A 26,462-nucleotide genomic window follows, 5' to 3' on the forward strand; every position below is an offset into this window, starting at 1 on the left:
AAGTCTCTAGCCGAGGAACGCTTGGGGATATTCCCCCAACCGACGCTTCCCCCCACCATTCAACGGACGCATTCAAAGGAGGACGTGCACGCGTAACGGTCGCGGTTGTTTTTTATTGTTTTCGCGTGTTCAAATTATCCCGAACGCGCCAGAAACTTGACAGTCGTTGCTTTTGTAGAAAAAGTTTCGTTTATTCGATGCGTGGACAAGATACAAGCTGTGTAATACAGTTAACGGTCGACTTTCAATTGTGCGGAGGAGCATCGACTGTAACGCTACGGTAACATATCTTTATATTCTTTGTACATTAAAATTTGCAACAATTTGTTTTTGTACGTCGGGTCTAGGATATCGTATAGCCCGTTTTCGAGGGGAGACATATGATTTCCGTAATTTTCTAAGAGAATCTTGAACGACGACGACTCGGGCATGTCGATATTTACGCGGGAACTTATCCAAATCAAAATGTCCTCGGGCAGCGCGTTGTCCGCGAACGATTTCAAGTGCTCCGAGAATAGTTTGGCACATGCTTTCGATAATTCGACGGGCTCGAAGAAATCGTAGTTCGTACACTTATTGAACACCTGAAAATGAAAGTCAAAAAAATAAGTAGGAGACCCCATCTAGTTTACTGTTATAACATGTACTACGTACGTCCGTGTCGTCCATTTCGTATTCTACGTCATCCAGCAACGAAGTACTCCAATAGAACAGAACGGCGCACAGAAGTTCAGGATTTTTGCGATGCATATATTCATAGAATTTGATCAGAAACAAGTCCACGCCGGATTCGCTAGGTAAAGAACAATTTACTTGAATACTTTTAACCAATTCGAATGCTTGGCGTCGGACTTCCGAATTATTATCGAGCAACAATTGCAATACAGTTGTCCACCATTGAACCTGGGCAACTATAACCACACAATTAATATCGTACATACATTTAAGGATGCGCTAATGAAACAAGTTAATAACGTACATCGATATTCATCGCGTTTACAGCTAGGTAAAAAAAGATCTTGCATTATTTGCATTACGGATCTTTTGAAATCTGCATCCAAAGAGGCGACCCAAAAATTGTCGCAAAAATTATTGTACACCTCTTCCGTACATTCCAGATCGATTTCTTGCGCCTCGTTAAAAGAGGCTAGAGTTACGTACGATTTTCCGAGCAATCTCAAATAAGAATCCCTTTCGTGATAACTGCATTTATTATCATTCAATCGTAATTCGTTTAAAACAAATTTACAAATATCCGTTACTTTACAACAACTCGATGATCCAAAACGATCGGGATGCATCAAGCTGTTGTACAGAAAGTTGAACATGGCGTCTTGTAGTTCTGGACTGTACCGATTAAGGTCGTGAACTGAATTACAGATTATTTCTGTCCCATAATTTATCAACAATACTGATGCATCGTCGTGCGTTATTTCGTTAATAACGTTTACAACCGTCGACCACGCAACGATTTGCGTCTCCGGTGTAATTAAGCAATGAAAATATATTCTTATTGCTATATTTTCTTGAATTAATTGCCTTTCTCTAAATACAGTTCTTATGGACCTGATGAGAGAAATCTTATAATCTCCTCGTGCAGGTCCCTGCTTTAGTTTCTTGTATTTAATTAAATGCGATAACAGTGTATGTAGCATAGGAACTTCTTCTGCCAGGTGCACTTTGTCAGCTTCATATATTTTATTGAAAACGTTTATGTATACTGTAGCTAATAAGAAACATGGCGGATTTTGGTTTTCCCTCTCCAAATTTTTTAAAATCCAACCAGTGCTTGTTAGGAATCTGTTCCAGTCTATAGAAAATGGTTGGAGTTGCTCATGGCTGAAGTGTTTCAATATTTCAAATATCTGAAAAGAATATTATAATTATTCCTACAATTCACTGTTCTTTCAGAAGATATGAATACGTTTGTGTTACTTTGTAGATACCTGTAACATGTAACCATGTATCAAATTCAAAGATGGAGGACCTTTCTCAGCAGATATCACATATTCCATAATTTCCTTTAAAATATTTCCCACAGACTGATCCGTCAATAGTGCTACCAATGCTCTAGCAGCTAATTTACGGGTTTCATACACTTCACTTTTAGCACATTGCATAACCAATCCAATAAGATTAGTAATCTGAAATGTACTCATACTTTTAACTATCCAAATTACTGCCAGATAATCCTTACTTACTTTGCACTGAATATCCGAGGCTTCACAACTATGACTAAAATACAACCGTGACAGTAGAAGTAAAATAGATTGCACGTTTGTCTTTATAATAGTTTCATTCATCACCACGAATGACTGTAATTCATCCAGAATGAAGGGTAACAAGTACGGATATTTTTCAAAAAAGACTCTATAGTTCATTTTGTTATCCGTAGTGAGATTAATATGGTCTTTTGTCCTCTGAACCCCAAATATTCTAATGATGAGCGCACTAAATAGCAACGTCGCTGCATTTCGTTCCTGCAATTTTTTTATATCTCACGTTACTTGCTGCACGCAACGACTGAGTTATTAATGTCCAGTTATCAACTTACCGCCCATGTTAAAGCGTCGTAACTCTTAAACGCCGCTATCAATCCATCTGCTACATAATTATTTACAACTTCGGCAAGACCGGAATGTCGGAAAATGGCTCTTAAAATATTCAGAGCATGAGTTTTTATTTCTGTAACTTTAGTACTACTCCCTTCCGCATGGTGACCGTCATCATCAGTAGTTAAGGATTCAAATGTATCTTCGTATTCTGAGAATACTGTATCTGTATATAGTAATGTTTTTATAGTTTTCCATAGATCTCCACCTTCTAATTGCGTGAATCCCAACAAGATTTTCATTACAGAATCGAAGGTTGTGGTTTTTGTATCTTTATGTTGACGAAGTTCTGTAGATAGCAATGCCTGTTTAATGAAATTCTTATTAGTATGTGAAGTAGAGGGTAAACAAGTATTTGAGTTAACTTACCTGTATCATGAATGGTACACCTGCGCTTCTTCTGGTCGCACATAGCTTGGGATTCTCTTGTTTGATGCCTGTGATTGCAATGAGAATTTGGTGCAACCATATTCTCGGTAGCTCGTTTAAATTTCCTTTATTTAACCGCCAGAGGCGCTTACAGAGTTGGCTGAATCCTACATGCGCCTGTTCAAATGCTCCTCTGTGCTTTGTTTCAGTAAGCAAAGTAACCAAATGTTCTCCTATCCTAATGATCTGTGGAAACATCAGTTTGATTAATTTACTATCTCAAAAGACGTTTGTATCAACATTCTTACTGTAAATTAAAAAATTTTACTTGCTCTTCATTTAAAAGTCCTACAGACAGATCATTTTCGCATATGGGGGCATTAGTGGCAAGGTAGCCAAACAGTAAGCTAACTTCTTTCACAGTACGCCAAGAGCAAAGTAACACCATTTGTGGAGTTACTATTTCTTTTTCAGGCGATGAACCACATATTTCCTGAATAGTTTGTAAATTAAGATCCATTGGCAGATGTCCTTCTGGCGAAGAATTGTTAACTATCACAGACACTGCATCACTATACTCAAAGCACACAGCTATAAGTTCACCTACAGTGTCTTCCCATAAAAGTTCTTTGCCTGCTTTACTTAAATTGCATTCTTGCAGTAAACTTCTAATACAGAAAAGGTAGCCATACAGAGAATGCTTAGTGACTGTCATTACTATATTCTCTCTTGCAAGAATCAGGGATTCCTGTAAACAAATGAAATATTGATCAATTGTGAAGCTACTAAGCGATATGTCTAAAGAAGTAAATTCACCTTCAACCTCTTTAACAAAATCAGTATCAATTGCAGTGCTATTGCTTCTTCCACATTTTCAGACCACTTTCTTATACCGAATAAAGTATTAAGAACCTTCTGTATGACAGGAGATAACATGCAAACTTTCAACATGTATGCAGATGTAATGCTATCAATTGGTCTGATACTGTTACCTAGTTCTATGGCAACTGTAACAAGATCAAGAACATTACTCTCATTATCTAGCTGTAACAAAATTGGATCTACTGACTTTATTAAATTAAAAGCCATTTCTTTGTTAACTTCATATGTATCCAATATCATTAGATCAAACAAGGCTTTCGTTTGCTCAGCCGTCCAGCTAATATGCTGGAACTCATTGTCTAACAGATCTCTCATCAAAAGCAATATTTGCAAGGAAGACCGCCTTCTACAATATGTTGCATCAGGTCCACATATGCATGTTTCGCGTAATGATTTAAATGCACTGCAATACATTGCTATGTCCTCTTTTAATTTAGCAGATATCGCGTTAGATGTATCCAACACTTGTTGCTTCATCTCTGAAAGATCACAATTCTTCTCATAATGACTTCTCATTTTTTCTTCGTGACTGCATTGTCTTCTCATCACAGCCAGACTGTCTTTCATTCGCTTCAGAGCCTATGAAAAAGGATAGATAATTTAATGCCACATCACCGACTTCAATCTTTATTGATTTTACCTTTTTTATTAATGGCACATATTCTATTTTCTCCTTGAAATTAATACGCAAAAACAGGATAACAATGCCAAGTTCTTTAGAGAAAAATTTCAAAGTGCTCTTCTTAGATTCTATTATCAATGCAAGTGCATTCAATTTAATCTGCAAAAGAAATGGACCGTCAAGATTGTAGCACGGTAGTTGTATAAATTTCATTTATAAATTCAACTACCTCGTCGTCGTGATGTTGCACGCAGTATTGCAAAGTATCGTAAGCAATAGAATCCCGCCAAAGACTCTCATCCTTCGGATTAAAGAGTCTCTCGTTCGTGTCCAATTCTCCACTACGCTTCAACGCCAATAACTCCTTCAATTTCTTCTTAATCTCCTCTTGTTCAGTCATGTTGAACTTCACTGGACGCTACACAGCTCTGGAACACGTGGTCATTGCTTGGTTAAACACGTTGTATGAATCGCAGGTGGTAATAGTAGTAGTAGTAGTAGTAAATATATAGTAAATAGTAACAGTAGTAACACCACAGAGATAAGACCTTCAGAATGAATCCCAACGTACAATGTATTTTCGTGGCCCGATTTCCCGGGGCGCTGATGTCTATCGTCATTTTCATGACCACGTGCAACGTTATCAACGGAGTCTCGATAAAGAAAAATAATAAATTGCAAACATTAATGACGAGCTCAGCACAGCTACTACAGATATTCTCCGCTATAGGAATTTTTCTCTAGTCCTGGGAAGACTATTAGCACACTTTAGGACTTTAGTAAATATCCTCGTTTAACAGCTATTTGCGCGTTTTACCATTTAAAACACGAGAATCGTGGTATAAAAGATAGTTTTTTATCGACAACCAGCTGATAGGAGGCAACTTTCTCTACAGCGGGTACAAACGACCGTTGTACAGTGGTGGCCTCTATTACCACAGTTTCCACCGCTTAAAACCGAATAGAGACGAACACCTAAATACACCGCTTAACAATTATGTATGCCGATGTGCCAGTTAATGGCCATCAAACCCGCACATTTTAATTATTCCTCTTCCTAGTAGGCAGTGCCGTACAGTTTTATACGGTTATAATTATTAACGCGAACCAGCGGAAGCCTGTAACACTCGTAAAACCCGGGAAGTAACAGTCGTTTAGCCCGTAACGTAACTTTCCGCTTACCTGTATCCATGCGATCGCGTTTTACGAGATTATCTTACCTTTCAGAGCGCAGAATCAACCACGATTTCATTCATCCGAACGGAAAAAAAGGAACGCGACGTTCAATCGTGAATATTGAATGGATAAAATGAAAGCGGCGTCGCGTGCGTCGGCCATTCGTAATGTTTCACGGCCGAAAACCGTTCCCAGGGAGCCAATATTTGCTCGGACTCGTTACCACGCGAGATATTCGCGAGTATGACGAGGTCGCGACGGCGGCGGACACAGAAATATTGATTCGAAAAATAACTGGGAACCGCTAATTTAAATAATTGCGTGTCGAGCGGCGAGGTCCCCTGCGTGGGGTCACTCTGATAAATTGCTTTTAATTAAAATCGATTTTTCTCGTGTACATACAGGCGAATCGAACTAACCGGAAGCCCGTTAGCCGCGTCCGCGCGGCCGCTCGAAGCTCGCGAACCGCCGCGATAAGCGGAAGCGGTGCCAATTGTCCTATGGCGATCCGAGTGCGGGGAATATCGGGGATAATTCAATGCTCGGGAATAAAATGCGCGCGATACACGGTTCGGGCAACGGCCCCGGGCAAACTCGGGTTCACTTTTTAAATAGTTTCCGACTAATTTTAACCAGGCCGCTGTCTTATTGTGTAACTGACCTATACCGGGGCCGTCCTCCTCGATTTTCCTCCGCTTCCTGCACGGGTCGGCCGTCCCCGTTGTTGTTGTTAGTTAAATTAGAAGTCTCGCGTCGCGTCGCGTCGCGTCGCGTGCATTTTCACGGTGCACGGCAAACATTTTCACCATCAACGATTCTCCGCTGCCGCGGGCCGGAAGAACAATATTTAATCGCGGCTGCTGCGCCTCTAGCCGCGCGCGTAAATTCAGTTACACCGTAACGAGCGCAACGATTCCTTCGTATTGTATTTTTATTTTTCGCCCAACAGCGGAACTGCGCCGACCCGACGGTGGGCTTGTTTTTTGCCGCGGGGAAACAGTTGCCATGCGTGGAGGAGAGGCGGAGAAGAGAACAGAGAAAAAGCTGGAAAATTCGAAGCGAGCGTCGGGGAGCAGCTCGGTGCTCGGGAACGCCAGAGCCTACGATAAGAGTCATAAAGCGAGGCAATGAGATCCGTTGCCGCCTGTTTATCGTTGTACCTGTACGAAGAAACGTGACGTTTACCAGGGACGGCGACAGGAACCTCCGACCGTAAACACGCTTATCGCGCGAACCTTATCTACGTTTTTCTCGCGCGACGCGCGGGCGCACACGCTTCTTCGTCCGCTGAAAAAGGGGAACGCGTATATATCCGAGGCGACGCTCCGCTCCTTCGGAAGACTAACCGAAGACCCGACCCGACTCTAAAGAATTACCCGCTTTGTCGTTGAATAACCGGGGACACGTCTCCCGACACCGTTTTCCTCGAATTTGCCGGCGGTGACGCGGAAACGGCGGGTGTCGCAATCCTCCCGCCGGTTTTCCCCGTGGATCGCGGTGCAACGCCGAGCGACAAGGCGGCCGTCGTTAATTCCTGTCGCGCGGAAAGATGAATCTTTCGGGGTTGCGCAACAATCGTTGTCTTTCCTTACTTTAATTACACGTCGTTGTGGGAAGGGTCCCAAGACTGTTTCCGACCATTCTCGTCGCCGAAGGTCTCTCCTCTCCTCTCCTCTCCCCTCTGCTCTCTGGCACGACCGCGAGACAGTCTTGAGAACATCGCTCCGCCATGTTCGCGGCCGAGATAGAGAACGATCTTATCGTTAACCGAGAGTTTCGTTACCGAGCTCCGGACAATTTTCGGCTGGCAAACGATCCGATTTGGTCTTCTATTGTTCCAGGATCGCGGCCCGCAGAAGCGTTTCTCGCGCAGCGGAAAGTCCTGCTCGAAGGTTCGACGTTCCGGTTCACGGTGCGAACGATGCCTGCAACGTGGGATCATCGGCGCTGGGAACAAGTTAGCTCCGGGCCACTAGCTGCAACTCGAATCACTCTTTTCACGTGTCCGACTGGGAATTGTCCGACGCACAGGTAAATAACCGGGAATCGTCTGCTGATTCAATTTACCGCCTCCCACCGCCGACGGTCCCCCGTCGAATCCAATTAACGGCGAATTATCGGGCTTCCCGGATAATCGACAGCTACCCGCAATCGAATTCGACGCGTTGCTCCGTCAAACGCATCGACTTCGATCTTGGATAAAGATCGTCTTACGTTTCGCGGGGATGAGATTGCTGTCGACGTTATCGATATTTTATCGTCTTTATTGCATTAAGTCGTTCAACGGTTTCAATCGCGAAACTCTCTCTATTTAGGCTAACAACGGAAGCCAATTCTTTCGGACAGCCTAGATTCTAGCGAAACTTCGAACATGTTACATCGACGTTTCATTCACGAATGTCGCTGGTTCGTTACGCGCGTTAACCAGTTAGCGTGTATAATCGATCGAGTCTGAAATACTCGTTACACGAGTCGGAATGTTCGAACGCAGCCCGATTCGAGAACAAAAGCGGCTCGAAAGCCCAAGGTGTTTCGATGCGTGAACTTCGATACGAACTTACGTAAGCGTATTCGAACGTCGGAAGCTGGTCCTCAGCCGTAGCCAGGCCCGACAATAAGTGCTTTTTAAACAGCGAGGGGACGAGAAGTGGTTTCCTAGCCCTGAGGTCGGTCTCCACGCTTTGTGGAAGCTGCGCTGGGCGTCGACTGCGCCGCTTCCGGGCCACTCGCTCTCCGCTCCTACAGAAGCGAGGGGGAACGACGCGAGAATTCGCACGCGGACAGGCTGCGGGATGGTTCGTGTCGGCTTTCCGCGGAACGGAGAGGACAGGACACGCGGAACGGGGTCAGTATCTCTCCGTGTACCCGCGTAATAATACGTTTAACGTTATGCCGGCGGCCGATCGAACGTTTCGTCGCGGCTGACCGCGCTTCATTGTTTGCCGGCAAGTCGACGGCGCACCGCAAATCACACTCCGCAGCTTGCAGCACGTGTTGCACGTTGCACGGTCTCGCCACTGATACCCGATGGCCCGTATTCGGGGATCCGATACTGATTGGCCCTGGCCGTCCCGAGTACGTGAGCAAATTCCACGACGAGAGCGCACCATTGTCCCTGTTTCTGCTCGAGGTGAACCTCTTCCCCGGCCCTGTAAACGAGATTTCGTAAAGCTCGAGTGTCATTCGGCGGCGCTCCATCGAATTCTTTATTTCAGGATTCTCAGTTCTCGATCTCGTTTCTCGTTGTCCGTAACTCGCGGTCGGGAAGGATGAAAAATGGGAAGAGAGAGAGAGAGAGCGGCGAGGATCCACGGTGGAAGCGTACCGTCGCGTCGGGTCGGTGGCTAAAATAAATTCGCGTTTCCGGAGACGCTCGCGCGGAAAGTCTTAAAAAGGAAAAGTGAAACAAATGGCCGCGCCACTTGCCCAATAGCGCGAGAAAGCCGCGAGGTCAACCGAATTTCCACCCGCTGAAAAAGGAAAGTTTGCTTTACTCGAGATCCGGCTGGAGACGAAGGCAAACGTCGCTCGGTGAAAAGCTCGCGAGTGGAGCACGAAAAGTTTCCCTTTCCCGCGCGTATATCTACAGTCGCCAATTAAAAATTTCAATTATATCCGCGTCCGCCTTGAACCGAACGCACTTTCGCCCAATTAAAACCGCTGCCCAGAGTTCCATAAAGCCGCGCCGGCTTTAAAACATAACCCGCGGAACGAATTCGTGCCGCGTTTTCGCGGCCCGGGAGACCGGAAAAAATATTCCGCGCGGACCGGACGAATTAAGAAATCCGTCTCGAATGGAAACTTTATTAAATTCCGGGACTGAAAACCGCCCTCGCGGTGGCTCGGCTCCGTATCCGGCGGTCGTTCTGAAAGCATTCTTGTGTGTCGGGTCCAATGAAATTTGTGTACCACTCGCGGGACCATTTTCGAAGACCGCTTTCAGCGACCCGTGAAACAAGCTGCGGGAAATTTCGTTGGCAGTGCCTTGTCTCTCCGTCGGATGTTCCCCGACGGAATCGGAGCGGCGCTTTATCGGACGGACGGTTATTTACGCGCGACGCGCTGTTACGACACAATCGTTCGTTACACTTACCCGTCGTCCCGGTTCGGAGTCCCGATCTTTAATCGAGTCGGATCGATTCGCCTCGAAACGCGCGCGATCACTGTTCGGGGCGTGATCGACCCACGGAATTTGCATCCTCCGTTTTCTCAAGGCAATTTGCAATTTCCTGGTATCGTTCCAACGTCGGGCGTGCCCGTGAACGCAGCTGACACGAATGAAAAACAGACGAATTCCGTTTTGGAGACTGCACTCGTTCGACTGCCGTCTTCTTCCAACGGCGGAGTGGCTTTTCTTGTAAATTAATGTCTCTTAATGCGTATACGATCTTTCTAAACGAATATCACACTTTACTCCGTACACGCTTCATTGTGTATAAAATGCGCCTGAACCTTTCCGACCTACAGGGAAAACCTCCCATTAAGCTCAACCACTTGAACCATCGATGTTATCGTTGGATTCCTACAGTTTTTAATTCCGTTGTTGAAGCACCGCTCGGCGATCATCCGATATTGACGCACCAATTACATTACTTCCCGATGCGGTTCTGAAACGGGTAACGCTCGCCGAATCACGAGAACATCGAACGGAAGCGCAGGTTCGACCGTGTTTGACTCGCGAACAGGAAAGTTTACCTCGCGCCGGCCGCGATTTATACGACGCGCAGACGTTTTTCCGGATTTTTGGGGAACGATCATGCAGGCCGATTGAAACGATATCGAGAAAGGATCGAGGGAAGGTCGAACCGATCGACGCGCGGCGTCGACTCCCGTTCGAAGCTTGAACGGCGCTCGGCGAACGGTTCCTCGTCGGAATTACAAGCCGGAATAAAAGTGCATCGGTGGAATGATATCCGGAATGGAGGCGGAGAAGAGGAAAAAAGGAAGAGAGCCGTCGATATCGGTGGCCATTGGAGGTCGACGGTGCCGGACGCGCAGTTACACGCGTCATTCCCGTCCTCGTTCCGTCGAGTCGGCCCGACGGACGCGCGGAATGGAAATTTTCGGGATTGCATCCGACCGGGGTGGAGATTTTCCCTCGTTCCCTCTCGAGATCGTTTTGAAAGATAGCAAACCCGCGGCGCGAGCGGCCGAATGCAAAATTCCGGGCTGAAGGGAACTCTGGCGCGGTAATGGGGAAAAATGAGTGTTGTCTCAGTCCCGGGGCCGGCACGATTCGACCAGGTTTTTCTGAAATTGTTCCCGGCCGAGCGTGCGAGCGTAATATTCGAGCGATCCGTTTCGCAACGAAAAATGCAGTTTATTGGGCGCGCGAGCGATGCTAATTCCCATCGAATCGAACGAGCCCGCCACGATTTTCCGAGCAATATTCGTCCCATTCATTGTCCCGTCGCTTTCGCTCGCGGAAAATCGATGGCACCGTTCGCCTCGTTTTCCTTTGCTCCTCCTGTTTCCGCGTTGCTGCGCCCGCACAAGGGACAGGGCTCCCGCGGATGCGATTCCAATCTCGCGGCTCGTGAAAAGGAACGGATGATTTCGACGGGAGGGCAATAAAACCGCGGGAAACGTAACCGCAGGGAAGAAAGGGGCCTCCGTGATCCGTCGCGCGCGTTATTAATAATTTCTCCATCTTCCTCGGAGGCTAATATCCGGAAGGGAAACGCGGGACGGGGAAAGTAACGGCCGGCCGATGTCTTCTGAACGCACTCGGTGTCGCCAAAACGGGATCTCTATTTGTCATTGTCGGGGCTTGAGTGAGATTAACGATCGCCAGAAGAAAACTACGCTTAAGTGTCCGATGCAGCCAGCCACGGTAGCCCGTTGCGTACCGTCTTTAACGATTTCCGATACCATTTTTTCCCGCGGAAGCGCGCCGGCCGGGGGGCCGACCGTCTGTCCGACCGATAAATACCGACTAAATCTCGCCGCTCGTCCGAGCGCGCGGCATTTTCATTCCGCCTTCCCGTCTCCTGTTTAATTAATTTTCGGAACGTTGAGCGTAGGCGCGATCGCTGTTTCCCGGGCTGGCAAACGGCCGAGATTTATGGGACCGATATCGCGCGATCATCGAGTCTCGGGGAAACTGCCTGCCCGGAAAAATAATGGAGCAAAGTTTTGGCAGCAACCAGTGTTCCCGCGGCTGTAGCCGCTTATATCGCATCCCAGTTTCCCGGGGATGCAACTTTCGAGCCTTCCGAACACGGCCTCGAACTTGCCGCAACACTTTTTCGCCTAATAAACACGGCTACCCGGCGAGACGCGATCGTTTTACGGGCGAACAAGATGGAACGAGTTTCTCGCGCCAACAATGAATTTTTCTACCCACCTCGGTTCAGCCGCGCGCGAGAACCTGCCCGCTCTTTTAATTGTTCCACGCGATAACCGCGCGAATGATAAGCAGTGGCTCGCGTTACGCGATAAAGAGAGTATTCGCGGGGCAACGGGACGGACCGGCGAGATACAGTCCGCCGAGAAAGAGGAGGAAAGGAGCAGCCTGTCCCTCTCTGTTCCGCCGGCGTCGTTTAGCACCGGCTTTTCGCCGTGCTCGCGAGCCTCGGTTATATTGTTAGAGGAGGCATCTGGAAGCCATATAACGGGTATCCCGTTAAAAGAAAGGTACTCTCCCTTTTACCGCGGCTAGGCCGCGGTGCGCGAGCAAATTACCGCGAGCTCTCGCGGGGGACGCGCGACCGGGAATTAGACCGCGCGGAAAAATGCTTTTGACTCTTTTGAAATTCCGCCGGCAATCTCCGGGCTGTATTAAAACGAAGATTTCCTGGCCGCGGAAACTTTCACAGCGGTCACCGGGAAATTTCGGCGCGCTCGGATTAGCCTCCGGCGGTGCACGCTCGCCGGTACGACTGCAATCGCGTTACGGGACGCGAGAAACGCGGCCCGATGCACTCTCTATTATATCCTACGCTTTGTTCCGTCGATCGCGCTAATGAAAAGCGATTCCCAAACAAGTGTACAACAGAGGTTGAACGGGAGCGCCGGGGAACGAATAAACGCCCGTGGCTGAATCGCTCGCTAAGGCCAAATTCGCCCGGGGACGCGAATCCGGTATTCCGCGCGAGTTACGTTGCGAAACAAACGAGCGGCGCCCCCGTCCCGAAACGCTGTATAACCGAAATCTCTGGTGGAAACGTTGTAACGAGCAGCGAGAAAGCCTGCCGTGCGCCGTGTAAACGGATCAATGCGCGAGAACACCGTAAGCCAGTGATGGGCAACCCGCGGCCCTCCGGCTCTACTTACCTACGACCCCCCGAACAGCTCAGGAATTCGAATCGGAGCGTTCGTCGCGATCTCCACCCTGTCAATCGTCGGTTATTCGAACAGTATACGGAACGATTACTCGCTACTGTCCTCGTCGCGGCCTACATGGGACGCGGGCTTGCCGAATTCAGCCCGCTGCCAAAGAAAGGTTGCTCGTCACTGTCGCGGAATCGCGCGACTCTGTTTGCGTTGGCACGCGATCGGGTTTACAAGTTTCCCTCGGCGAACCGGAGTTCTTCTTTCGCGGGGAAAGTACGCGAGCTTCGATAGCCGAGGAACGGGCGCGGGGAAAAGCTCGGTTGCTGGCGCGCAATCGTGTACGCGCGCGTGTTCGTTTCGAAGCGAACAGGTGTAGCGAAATTAACGGTGCGGCTGGTACCCAGCACGCAACTCGTAAGCATCGTACGCCCGTACGGAAAAGAGTAACTAGAACGCGGCGTAGCTGGAACGGGCGTGCAGGACTAGAGTCGAGCAACAGCCACGGCCAACTTACCCGCTCCTAACGATGCGGCGGGGATAACTGCCTCGCAGTCGCCCGCGGCGATCAATCGATTCTGCTCCGACCGTGGATCCCCCGCGGCGACACGCTCCCTTACTTCCACGTACTGCGCGCATACGTGCACACACACGCGCATAATAGATACGCGAGACGATTTTGAAAGCGTCGATATCTCGTTTCACATCGGAGTCGTTGACTCCCCGCTCCCGGCTTATCTCGGCCGCGAGACACCCGGCGACGCGCGGTGGGCTGTTTGCCCGATTTGGCCGGCCGAAATTAACAACAGGTTTCCGACGAGCTTTCGCGATAAAACATGGGAATGTAGCGTAATAGTGTACGGTATTAGAACGCGACGGTGCTCGAACGAATGCTCGAACCGGTACCAATTTATGACAAAAACATTCCCAAACTGCGAGCAACATCGATGATGTATCGTATCGCCTAACGTTCAGCGGAGTGTCAGCACTTTCCGAGTGCCCCAAGGCTAGAAAAATTAATAGCGACATTATTCCTCGCGTATTCAGTTATCTCTGACAGCGACAATTCGACGGTTAAAATTTGTTAAATGGCCTTCTGGTTCGTGCAAACACCCGACTGCGTGACGCGAGAAAAGACGCGGGGCGAGAGGCAGAACGAGTAGGCGTACATACACGCTCGGCGCCAATCGTCTTGGGAACGGTATCGGGTTACGCGCGATTGTTGTAATAATTACGTGTCGCTCGTTCCTGTGTGCGTACGTGTTACGCTATTATTTAGGCCGCGCCCAGCGTCGCAGACGCATTGTCTACGAGACCGCGGAGCGGTTGCAGCGTTTCGACGCGCGAGGTGACAGCTGCGTTTCGTCGGACACGGGAACGCTTTGCTGACCTGTGAACCTTCAACCTCGCGCCGCACGAGTAAACGGCGAGGAAGCGGTAGAGCTGAATTCGCGCGTAGCACGGTGGACGAAATTTCTTCCGTGGCAGTTACGAACGCGGTGTATCAAAGTAAATTAAGTCTAGCTGAAAGGGAACACGCTGGATTCGAAGGAACGTTTTAATGCGCCCGACAGCTTAAAGTATCGTCGGGTATAAAGGGTTAAACTGTACGTGTGCGACGTAACGTTGGAAATTCGTACAACATGCTCATGTATTTCGTGCCTTGTCCGAGTTTCGCTCGGATGCCGCTACGAGTGGGTTATATTCGAGGTACACCGTACAAAGCGTTAGTTTAATGCCGTCCGTACGACCTATCCGTCCCGGCCGGACGGTTAAGGTCGTTCTCGCAGGCAACGAGGCAGAGGGAAACGGAAATCTTGGTTGGGATCGGGTATAAATCCCGAAATCGGCAGGGATTTCATAAAGGAGACCCCTGGGATAACCCGGCGGCCAGGTTTACCTATTAAACTAATGCCTTTCTTAGAAGCTCATTTGCCTTTTACGATCGTCCCGAATTCCGGGACATCCAGGAATTCCTCGACTTCCGTTATGTTGCCTCTATCCGGCTGCAAACGGAGCGAAAACAGCCCCGCGAGTCCGCAGAGGCGTTAACCATTGTTCCCAATGACCCGTTACGTTATATTCGTTTCGCAGCTAGACGCGGCTGCTGAATAATGCAGGCTGGCGTGCTTTTCAAAATTGTTACTCGCGGTTCGTTTATCGCGAACGCGACGAAGAAAGGGATTGCGGCCGCTGATAGCGACGCGCCGCTTTGCTCTTTCCGTCGAGAATCGCGCGAGACCCGACCTCCTGCTCTATACGTCATTCCTTTCCGCGTTCGCTAGGATTATTTTGTCATCGATAATTGGGTCGCTCGGAAATAGTATTCGCAACGAGTTAATAATATTCCTTCCGGTTATCAAAGGTCAGAGAGCCGTTCCTTTTACAGCTTCCGAATTCCGATCTTCGTTTCCCGGACTTAATTAGATTCGATTTGCAAGAGACCGGAGGACGAATGCGTTAAAGATCGAACGAGATCTTTGACACGACTCCGACGCGATATCGCGCGACAAGGGGTTAATACGCCCGAGGGCGGTTCGCGTCGGTTTCCCGTTCGCCCACTGGCCGACCCGTGTTTCATCATTATTCCGAGTTAAGCAGCAGCCGCGGGATTCGTGAAATTCCCTTTCATCCCCCTCGGAGGGGGGCAAGGCAACCCTCGCGGCTAGTCCGGTCGGTCGGCAATTCCACGGCCGTAAACCGCGAAGCCCTACATCGACCGTCCATATTCGGAGGGAATTGTAACTCGAGACGGAGCGGGGCTCGTCGAATTAATCGGCTTTCGAAAACTTTCAGCGACGCGACGCGCGATCGCACGATCAAACACGCTCGTCCCTTTGTCGCGTGTGCGCGACACGGCGAATCGCATATTCGATCGGTGCCAGAAGAGAGAAGTTGAAGGCGCGGGGACGCACAACGCGCGATGGAATAGATTAGCTTCGCGTAATGCATAGATAACGAAGTTCAACGTGGGACAGAGACGACCCCGGTCACGTCTTTTATACCGCTGCCTGACATTCCGTTACCCGGCAATTAGCACAGCGATTTTCCGGAAGTTTATTATATCGCGACGCTGCTAAAAGTGCAGCGAGAGAGTGGGGACAAAGGGAAAGCGGCGGACAAAGCGGGAGTCGAGGGGGATAAGTGTTGGCCGACGAGGGAGAACGAGGAGCGAGGGAGGAGAGGCCGAGAGGATTCGCCGCGGCATTCAGCGAACTGCTATTCTGCGAGCTGGTTTGCATAAAATGTATTGTAATCCCCGCGCACAATGCAGGAAGCTCAAGTTTTACCTGTCGGCGTAATTAATACCGGGCCCTCGGGACCGCGTTGACTCGCGCAGGCGGACTCGATGATTATTCGCGAAACGTCTCGCCCCGCGACGACGCGTCGCGATTCTTTGCGCGTCCGCGCGGACGATGGTCACTCGAATTTGAATTTCCCAGCGATTCCGTAAAATTCAAGTCGCGTCGAATAGGATTCGATGTTCCCCGACGCTCGAACAGATCGGAAGTCCCGACCAGTCGAAGATCTCGAATTCGAAACGACGCGACGGCTCGAACTAACGATCGCGCAACGAAGCTGCGTCGACCATTCTCGCGTCAGATACGGGAGAAGCTACGTTTCTATCGGGAGCAGAAGGGGAGCGTCGTCGAACGTTTCCGTCGCCGGCAAACAAATACGAGCGACTGCGGCGCGCAAAGACGCGGATCGAAGCGAGCGGAAACCCTAGTTCGGGCTTCTATGGATATTTGATTACACGCTCTAATTCGACGAACATGTGTCTGCGCGACTGTACGTTCGCCGGTGAAACGTATCGCGATATTACGTCGTCGAAACTGTATACGGCGGGAAGAGGCTGCGCGAACGCGATACGGAGAGCGAAAAGGGAAAGCCCCGGCCGGATATCGAGTGTCTCGCTCGTTCTCACAAATCTTCAGTGTCCCTAATCCGCGCGCCGCGCCCGTGAACGAATCGCGCGGGGCCACAATAAAATAGGAACGAGTGAATGAGCAAATACTACGCCGAACGACGACGGAGCGCGGCCTCCATTCAGCGACGCGACCATATTGCTCCCACCTGTTATATCCGCCGGCGGTTTATCTTCCCCCTGCCGCGCGTGTTAACTTATCTTCCTCGTCCCCCTCGAACTTTGATTAGTGGCGTTTCGTTCGAGAAAAATTGAATGGCCGGTTAACCTCTCGCGCTGGCGATCGATTCAGACGTTCGGCGAAGCGTTACTCGAACAATTTTCCTTCTGTCTATTTTGCGTAAACGCGTGCGTTTTCGCAGCGCGAGAGGTCGAAGCGTCGATCGCCGCGGTGGTTACCGATCACCGGACCCTCCGGGTCGCAATAAAAATCCATGGTTGATCGTTATCTTGTACTACGTTTTCCTTTGGTACACAAGTAACAGTACTCGAACCGTTTGCGATCCTCCCAACGGTAGACGCGACAACGTTTCGTGCTTCAGGTAGGAAAAGCTCCGCGTCCCTTTTCTCTGAAATCCGCAAATCTTGGCCTGCCATCGATGGGCGTTAAACATTATTTTCGCCATAAAGGAGATTACACCGAGCCTAATCCTGCCGCGCGAAATAAATCTTTATGCGGGTGCGACTGTAAACGCGGGAGGTATTTTCCAGGCCAGCCGCGTCCCCTCCAGAGCCGCGCGTTCCCGCGCGTCCGATCGCTATCTCGAAATTAAATGTGACTCGTGTTCGGGGCACCGCGGTGCCCCGAATCGCGGACGCTTATTATTTCCACGACGTCGGCGAGGCGAAGAAGATGGAAGGGAAACGGGACGATACAGGGCCCGGGGAGCGAGAGAGAGAGGACGGGAGAGAGGACGGGAGAGAGGACGGGAGAGACGACCGCAGGAGAAGAGGGGCCCCCGTGACTGCGGAACAGCCGGAATAGCCGGAACACCCACCTCGAGCCGATACCTACGTTCCAGACGATCGAAAAAAAATCCATCGCGAGCGTCCCTCGAGAAAATAGAGTAATTTAGATAACAGCATACCCCCGTCCCGGCCGACCGGTGCCCAGCTATATCACGGACGGGGCTCCGCCGCGCGGCCGCGTCTCCGGAGGCGCACGACGCGGTCCCCGATCTGCGATCGGGTTCGTTTACAATGTCGCGGTTCGCTGCGGATCGCATTTAAAATCCTTGAAACGGTTTAATCGTAACGTCACGCCGCTGCGCCGGGAACTGCGCGCCACTCGGGCTCCGCTCTTGCCGGGGAACAATGGGGAACAATGGTCTATTTTCGACAGCGATTTCCGGTGGCACCTTGTTTTCGGAAGCGTTTCGGAGAAAAGTGGGTTACCTCCGGTTCGTCCAGCGTCGAAACAAGGGACCGGGCTTTTTCGATCGGGCGTTCCTCGGACGGACACCGGAGTACTCGGGTTCCCCGAAGGAGCGAGACGACGTTGCAGCCAGCGTCGAGGGAAGACCGCGAGGAAAGCGACGGACGCGGCTCGAATCCGATTTTCCGCGAGCACCGGGGATGGTCCGTTGGAATCGGCGAGACGCGAAAGTGGATCGCGAACGTTCCTGAAAACGAAGCCACGGAGCCGTGGTTACGGCCGAAAGGCTTACCGTAACTCCTCTCCTTGTTCCTCCGTCCGCGTCGGGTGGACGGTACGTCGGCCTCTCTCGCCGTCCGGTGTCTTTGCGCTGCGTCCTCCTCTGTCCCGGTCGGAAAGTGTTGGCTTCTCCGTCTCGTGCGTCGGCTGGCGGCCCTCTCCCTCGTTCGTCCAGGGTCTCCCCCTCTTCGTAGTACGAGTCGAGCAGGTAACGTGCCAACGCCAGGCAATGGCGCCTTGGCGGCTGCACCTGGGCTAACCGTTCGCCAGGTGAGCGAGCCCCGGGATTGGTCGAGCCGCGCAAATCCGGTTGTTGATTGGCCGCGAGGTTGGTTCCGCCGGTACGGGACTTTAATCTCGTTCACCGTAGGCGCGCTGCTGCTCAGTTGAACTTACCTTTGCCGCAGGGACGGACGGACGGTCGGTCGGACGGTCGGTTGTCGCTCGGCCACGCATCCCGCGCCGGACATTCCACCGAAACAAGTTGCTGCCGCCTCGCGCCGCGCCTCCGGCGTGTACGATACCGTTCGCGACAGCACGGCGTGCGCCTCTGGAGCCCTCGGTGCGCGGCTCGGCGGGTTCGTTGGTCGTTCGAAAACGCGTGGTGCGCGTTCGTGGCGGTCGTCGATCCATGGATCGCGTTCCCGAGCGGTCCCACGGAGGCCGTTGAGAGATCGACGTCGCCGCGGCTCGCGAGATCGCGTCGCGCCAGTGCGCCTGTGTGCTTCCCTGTGCTCTTCCCATCTGTGCATGTGTTCCAGGCTTGTGCGAGTGTGATCGCGCTAGCGAGCGAGCGCGCGCGCGCGAGAGAGCAAGCGAGCAAGCGAGCAAGCGAGCGTTCGCCTCCCCCCGAGAGAGCTCGGCCGCACGGCCACCTATATACCTGGTGGGTACGTAGCGTGTATAGCGGCTCCTCGCTCGCTCTCTCTCTCCTCTCTCTTTCCGTCGCTCGGACTCGCTCTCCCTCCTTCTCCCTCTTCTTCGCTGGTTCCGTCGTTCAGGTTGCACCGTCCGCGTGTTCGTGATTGGTCGGTGCGTGGCATTTTTAAAAAGTCGTCCGCCTGCTTCTGTTCGTCGTTATTCCACCCGGAGCCCGACGAACACGCCGAGAGAAAGAAGAGATATCCGACCGGCAGGGGGCGATGTCGCGGGACCGCTAGCGAATCGATTCGCGCGAGGGGGCACGCCATCGATACGTCCGTTTCCTCCGGCGATCGAGATGCCGATCGGCTTCTCGCGACGCTGAGAATCTCGGACCCCTCGACGAGGATTCCGGGAGATTCCCCGCGGTACTTTGTTCGCCGGCCTCGAACTCTCTCGCTACTCGGTTCTCCAGCTACAGTCACCTACAGTCACCTACAGTCGGCCGCAGCCAGCTACACGGCCAGCTTATACAGCCACCTACAACCACCTACAGCCGCCTACAGCCACCGTGGGGGCACACTCTCTCGCACGCGGGCACGCACGAGATCCGCCGAGCGGGGAAACCACCGCGCGAGGACTACGGCGCCAGCGAGTTCGCGGTCGCCGCTAATGTTGTTGCCCGGCGTCGGTGTTGTTGCTGCCAGGATCGCCAGCGGTCGGCCGCCCTCGCCGAAACGCCAGCGGAAAATTCGAACGCGCCGCGGAGGAAAGCACCGTGCAGCCGAGCAGCCGGCAACGCTGCAACAACGGCTATCAAGTCGCTGACAGGTAGAACGCGGCCGAGTAAAACGAGAAGGAGAGGAAGAAGAAACGGGAGCGCGGAGGAAGAAGAGGGAAGCACAGAGGAAAGCAAGAGGAGAAACCGAAGGAAGAGACGGCGAGAGACAGAGAGACAGAGAGACAGAGAGAGAGTGAGAGAGGCGGCGGTGGTGGTGCTGCAGGCCGCGTGTGCAGTTTCTTTTTCGAACGTGCACACGGTGTCGCGTTCCCCTCGGTCCTCCCCCGTCCGGCACGCCGGTTTCGGAGTGACACACGCGTGCCGCGCGCGGATTCCTTGCCAAAGATAAGCCGTTCCCGGGATACCACCGGAAACTACCAGCAGCACCGGCGCGGTCGCCGATATTCGGGAATGCTCCTGTGAAAATCGTCCCGCGGTTCGCAGCCGGAACGGAGCGGTGTCCGAAACGGAAGAGAAACGGAGGAAGAACGGAGGAGGCGGAGGAAGAAGAAGAAGAAGAAGAAGAAGAGGAAGACGGAGGAGGAGGAAAAGAGGGGAAACGAAGCGCACGGGAGAGGAATATAGCCGCGGCGCGGTGATTTTCTGATCTCTGTTCGGCGGAGGCGCGCCTTCGGACGGTTCTCTTTTTCGTTCTCTCTCTTTCTCCCCGCGTGTTGTGTCGGTGTGCTACTGCGGCTGCTGCGGCTGCCGCTGCTGGTGGATGTGTGGTCGTGGCCACGGTGTGTCGTGGTTGTGCCGGTGCGGGGTTTCGTCGAGATCGTGCACGAGAGAAAGAAAGCAAAGGAGAGGGGGGCAGTGGGCAAGCAGTGAACTGCGACACCGCGATTAAGTGCGAACGAGGCGAGATATCCCGAGAGGAGAACACCGTTCGAACGAGAGGAGTCGCACGCGATCGCCGAGAACTGGATTACACGGGCGACCCGAGAATCGCCAAAATTTTGCCGGTTTCTAAAAAAGGTGAACCCCTCTCTCTCTCTCTCTCTCTCTTTCTCATTCTATCTCCGCCACTCTTTCTCTCTCTCGCTCAACTACGTCGCCCCGCTATCTCTCCCCCGCGAGTCCCGGTGTCGGTCATTGCCGTTTCCCGATGGACGGCTTTATCTGCGACAGGTTGACTCGACCCGCGCCCCCGTTTCGATCGCCGACACCCGAATCTATTCTCTTCCCCGGTTTTCCGTTCGTTATCGTCGTCGACTTTTATTTTCGGAAGAGCTTATCGACTGTGTCCGATAAGCCGTGTTTGTCTTGCACGGTCGATACCCGGCTCCGACTGCACCCGTTGTTCAAACACGGATCTATTCGGCGGCCGTTACCGAACGGGACTGCGATCGTCGATCTTCCGCGGAGCACTGGACGTTTTTACGGGGTCGAGCGCTCGTTCTCTCGTGAAATATCGGTGGAATCGTAAAATCGCGGGACAAGCATCAGCCGTTAATCCGTCGTCGAATAACGGAAAGAAGCGCGTCCGGTGTTGGACGCGGCGGCGGCGGCGGCGGCGGCGGCGGCCGACGCGCGGAAAGTGGGTCGCTAGACCAGCGATTACTATTTTTCGACGTGACACCGTCGAATTCGCGCGCCGCGGCCACGGGATCGTTCCCGGCTCCGTTCTCCGTTTAGCCTCGGGTGTCTCGGCCCGCCTAACCTTGAAATCCCACTCGTCGCCTCTCGCGTGTTTTTAAAACACTCGATCTTGGCTCTCCGGCGAGACGCGCGCATGCGTCCCGCCGTTGTCGCTCCTTTTCCTCTTCCTCTTTTTTTCTCTCCACGGTTCCCCTCCGGCCGCCGATTCGCCTCTCGCCGTGCCCTCTGCTTTCGCGGCTTCGACAAAATTTCAATTAAAATGGTTCCCGGTGCCGGAACGTCGACCGAGCTCGATTTAACTTTGAAATTCAGCCTTCGCGATCGGCCAGCGGGGCGAGGTCGCCGGGGCGCGGAAAAATTTGAATCCGCCTCGACCGCGGATCGGAAAAACGCGATCGCGATCCGTCGATGCGCCGGACATCGCCGCGCGAATCGTCCAACTCGAAACGACAGTTTCTCTTCATCGAAGGGGTCGATCGATCGCAGCCCGACAGCCGATATTCTCGAGGATACGTCCGCGAAGACGGTAGCGCGTTTCTTCCCGACGCAGTCCCCATTGTGCGCCGTCCGCGCGACGCTGCACCGTCGTGTTTACGTCGCGAAGGAATGTCATCCGTTCCAGAAATATAAAAAGCATCCCTCGGAGCTTCTTACGAACCGTCGTAAAGTACAGTTTTACGGCCCGCAGGCATGCCCGTTCCACGATCGCGGCAAGAATGGAATTTTTCCACTCGACCGTGCCGAAACAAACAAACAAACGGCGCGCGGCCAGAGCGAAAGGCCAATTTCTCGCGGCGCGTACACGAGCTCACCCCCGGCTCCGTAATTAGTTCCATTCCGCGCTCGGATATCGTGGAAGTCGCTAATTTCGCGACGCTCCCCCATTTATCCGAGCCGTCGTATACTTTGCTCGACAGCGCTGCGCGAGTTTCAGCCCGGTAATAACTCTTTTCCGTCCGAAATACCGCAAGAATGTCGGGCACCGCGGAATGTTCCCGTGAAATTACGGCGATTAGCCCGAGCGCGCTCGCGCCAGCTTCGGTTGCGTTTTCAAAGTCCCAGTTGGCACAAAGGGGACGCTGATTGCCATTTTTGTCGAAATTGCCCGGCTCGAACGCCGCGAGACTCGTCAGAGATTACGGGGTCCGTTATCCGGCGATTCCTCTTAACGCGTTATCGGCCAATGGGGCAGATCTCTCGTTTTTCTCGACGACGCGACTTCTTTCGACTCGTTCGCCGTTTCCATTTTACCGTTCGGTCAACTTTCGGCCGGAGTTGCCTCTAATCGAGCTGTCGGGAACAAAGGATCGTCGCTATGAAATCGTTATTCGTTCCTCGAAACAACTTTCACGCTCGTAAAGTTTGTCGTCGCGCGGAAAATGCACGGGCGACGAAACCTCGATTCGCGGCGGAGATACGCGCGCCGTGGAAGGTATCTCGCTCGTATCTCGCCGAGTCGCTATCGGAATGCACCGGAGTTGCGTCAAAGTCAAAGTTCCGCGGCCGAGTCCGCAATTATCGGCCGCGTGTCTCGGTTTCCGGCGAGTTGATCGCGTCCCGGTGAAATTCCATTTGGAGTTTCGGAGCTGCAAAGGCCGCCGGCCGGTGATTTCCGCAAAGTCGCGAAACTTTCGACTCGGAAAGGTAACGGACGCTCGTTTCTTCGTCGGCGAAGTCGCATCCGCGAGCGGAACCGATCTCGTTCGGACAGGAAAATACACCGGGCGGATCGAATTTTCCGTTAATCGACAGTCGGCCACGGAGAGTTCGGACGGAGCCGCGTGGTCGTTGGCCCCGCGTGTTTCACCGTTGCGGCCCATAATTCCTGTGACAGTGTTTTTCATCGTTAACGATATTCGTCCCAATTAGCGTGGAAATTCAGATTTATTCCGCCGGAGGAAAAAGAATTTTTATAAACGAACGATACGCGCGATCCTTCCGCGATGCCGTTGTCTCGCGGCAGGCGCGTTTCATTCAACCGTTTTCTCACAACGGTTGCGCAATCTTTTCCGTTGCGAAACTTTTACTACTCGAGACAGCGTCGCTGAATAATTCATCGTCGGGGAAATATGCCTGGCGGCGGTTCGGACGCGCCTCCGCGCGATCGAGAACGGTTCTGCGGCCGCGTTCGCGTTAATTAGAACGGTTTATCGGGCGAAGGAAAATCGGTCGACGTAACGGACGGTCGGCGGACGCCTCGGAAAAGTTTGCGGCAAGGGGGAAGAGGAAAAAGGGGCGGGGAGAGGCTGGGCGAGTGAATGATACTCGCGAGAGACCAGTCGGTTCTCCATTCCGGTTAGTCTCCCTCGGCAACTTCCGTCTATCGCGTTCGTTGTCCACTCGAGTATAACGATCGGCCTGGATCCCGGCGATCAACTAGAACTGAAATACGCCCGTGAAACCCGTCCGGTTTGTTCCGCGGGAATTTTACGAGCCGCGGTTCGCGGAAGCGCCGCGCGGACCGATCCTCTCCTGCGCGCGGCACAGAGGTGATGTAACAACACGGCAAAATGATTTTTCTTTTGTTTCGCAGGGGGACGCACCGACAGAGATGGCATGAGGGACGGCTCCGGCAACGTTGCCGAGGTGGTGAGTGTTGAATTCTATTGTTGCCCGTCCGTTACAATGGCTAGACAATGCCGCCGGCGAACAGAGCATCGTCCATTTTAATTGAGATATTATTAGAACCGCGAACGATCGACCGCGACAAACACTTTCACCGTTTCGAGTTACAAACTTTCGAAACGGACTCGATACCCGCTCGCCTCACGCCTCGCGGCGCGCGCGGGACAACGGTCTGCCGGACGGTCGTCCGTCGGAAACGCTCCTCGCGCGTTCTTCCATCCGATCCGCGCTCGTTTACGCCCGCCGCCGTTGGACTCCGCGCGCGTCGAGCGTTCCTCCCGTTCGCGGTTTACCCGGCAGCGAGCTCCTCGGAGCTTTGAGACACGAATATAGAAGCTTCTTGCGAGTTGCCGCGAGGAATTGCGGGTAGCTGCGCAAAGTATTTTCGAAAGGCCCGAGGCTGTTGGCGCCAGGAAGTAGGCTACCGGGTTAATACACGCCGGCGAGAGAGCCGGGGAAAAGCGAGGAGCGTGAGAAGGAAGCGCAGAAAAACCGAGAGGGAACGATTTCACGGATCGGCCCGACTTTTTGCGGCTTTCCGGCTGGCGTTATCGACGCGGCTCGAGGAAGCGGGAGCGTCGCGTGTCCGACCGCCGCCGGTTCCTCCCTTTCCCTTGTTAACGAGGGTCGTGTCGGGCCTCGTTAATGGTCCTCGCGATACCGCGCGCCGTTCACCGTTCCCCGTTGATGCTCGTAATAACCGTCTCCCGCGAATCGGCGCGTGCATTTGCAGAAAAACCGCGGGACTGCTCTCGACACGCACCGGTGAAATTCAGTCGGAGATCGTAACCCGCAAGAAACGGTCGCGCGGCGAGCGATCGAGGCCAACGGTCGTCATCGCGCCGATGCAAAAACGCGTAATTCGGTTAACGATAGGCGCAGGAGACGGCGTGGAATCGATGAAAGCGTCCACGCTCGGCGGACGCTACCCCGGGTTCCCCTCGTTCGCCGACCTTGGCGGGATCCAGTGAAAAGTAAACCGACAATTATGGAAGGGGGGAGACGTGTTCGGGTTCAATACACTTGCTGGATGAGTGTCACCCAGATTCCCGGCCCGACGCCGATCGTGCTCGGAATCGGACGCGCAACCGTTCCTCTATCGCGCGAATCGCCGGCAAATTACTCGACGCTTCGATTTTTCGAAACCCCGTCCGACGCGAGACATCGTGTACCGTTAGCCGCGAGTCTCGGCAGAAGTGTTTCTCGTTAGTTCGTTCAGCGTTTGGTCTCAAATATGTTTCTCGATCCGCGACAGAACGAGCGTCCCATAATAAAATTCGTATTTCCGGAGCACCGGATATTCTCGCAGGCTCGGCGCGAAGCTTCTCGGCTCCGTGTTTCTTCGGGATCCTCGGACCTTCCGAGAAGAAGCGTGGTCGGAGCTGAAACGCGCGAAACAGCTCGCGCGGATCACCCCGGGGCAAAAGGTTAAACGTTTTTACGAATTCCCCGGGGAACTTGAAATCGTCCCGTCACGCCTGCGATCCCGAGTGTCACGGACCGCGTGGCTTGTCCCGCGGAACGGAGAACGAAGGAGCAGAGGTAGGAGGAGGCGCGCGGAAGTGGCTGAAACGCGCAACCGAAAGTTCCACGAACAATCGTAACCGGCGGCGGCCCTGATCTATTTAATGGCCGGGCGAGGAGAAGCGCGACCCGGCATTGTTGAATCAGGCTATTCGAAGACGCCCCGCGCCACACGTCGGTTAGTTTCCCTTCCATCTTCGTGCCTGACGCGGCAGTCAGCATTGATCTTGCCGGGGGGTTCTCTATTCTAATTTTAATTAAAACCAGATCGCGCCGCGCCGCGCCTCGATCCGGTAATTAGCGAACTCCGCGGCAATCGCCGATAATCCTTGATAATGAGATCAAGGATTCGGAATCTGCGGGAGCCGATATCTCGGAGATGCCTCGCGTGCGTGGGAATCCTTGCCTCTTCCCCGTATCGGCGACTTTTCACCGCTCGTCTTCGATACGCGCGGGAATCCGTCGATTCGATGCGGATTTTCGCGATCGGATCGACCAGGAACGCGGGAAACTAAATGGAACGCTCCCGGAGCATAAACATGGGAACCGGAGAG

At 52.5% G+C, this 26,462-nt stretch overlaps 2 protein-coding genes across 9 annotated transcripts in view; one reads left to right on the forward strand and one right to left on the reverse strand.

Moving 5' to 3' along the window:
- Nucleotides 1–76: 76 nt before the first annotated feature.
- Nucleotides 77–26,462, forward strand: part of LOC116433621 (uncharacterized) — a 114,423-nt gene continuing 88,037 nt past the window's right edge. Inside the window, exons 1-3 of one of the 3 annotated variants that reach the window (XM_076372488.1) lie at nt 77–280; nt 7,503–7,692; nt 24,293–24,348. In XM_076372488.1, the coding sequence (XP_076228603.1) occupies nt 24,316–24,348 (33 nt within the window). In that variant the 5' untranslated portion in view covers nt 77–280; nt 7,503–7,692; nt 24,293–24,315. Of the gene's footprint in view, nt 281–7,502; nt 7,693–19,283; nt 21,136–24,292; nt 24,349–26,462 lie in introns of those variants that run through there. The other 2 variants (XM_076372487.1, XM_076372485.1) reach the window with 2 other exon arrangements.
- On the reverse strand, nt 169–18,999 carry THADA (Thyroid adenoma-associated protein homolog). 6 transcript variants are annotated; one of them, XM_031979983.2, is made up of 13 exons: nt 18,912–18,999; nt 18,529–18,770; nt 4,715–4,913; nt 4,504–4,644; nt 3,798–4,442; nt 3,310–3,729; nt 2,982–3,227; nt 2,555–2,917; nt 2,202–2,480; nt 1,947–2,144; nt 980–1,865; nt 655–911; nt 169–584 (listed from the first exon to the last, which is right to left on the reverse strand). In XM_031979983.2, exons 3-13 carry the CDS (start codon nt 4,883–4,885, stop codon nt 276–278), a joined length of 3,915 nt encoding a protein of 1,304 aa, XP_031835843.1. In that variant the 5' UTR covers nt 4,886–4,913; nt 18,529–18,770; nt 18,912–18,999; the 3' UTR covers nt 169–275. The 6 variants fall into 6 exon arrangements, with proteins under 6 accessions (XP_031835843.1, XP_031835844.1, XP_031835840.1 ...); XM_031979984.2 differs by lacking the exons at nt 18,529–18,770; nt 18,912–18,999 and adding an exon at nt 8,223–8,299; XM_031979980.2 differs by lacking the exons at nt 18,529–18,770; nt 18,912–18,999 and adding an exon at nt 5,057–5,351.

Source organism: Nomia melanderi, chromosome 12, assembly GCF_051020985.1.
Source record: "Nomia melanderi isolate GNS246 chromosome 12, iyNomMela1, whole genome shotgun sequence".
Classification (NCBI taxonomy): Eukaryota; Metazoa; Arthropoda; class Insecta; order Hymenoptera; family Halictidae; genus Nomia; species Nomia melanderi.

Bases quoted from the DNA above. Each gene is read 5' to 3' on its own strand.
- THADA (XM_031979983.2), bottom strand. From the start codon at position 4,885: ATGACTGAACAAGAGGAGATTAAGAAGAAATTGAAGGAGTTATTGGCG. The intron at 4,645-4,714 runs GTAGTTGAATTT...TTTCTTTTGCAG, and splicing joins TGCAACATCACGACGACGAG to ATTAAATTGAATGCACTTGC. The intron at 2,918-2,981 runs GTAAGTTAACTC...TTCATTAAACAG, and splicing joins GTGTACCATTCATGATACAG to GCATTGCTATCTACAGAACT.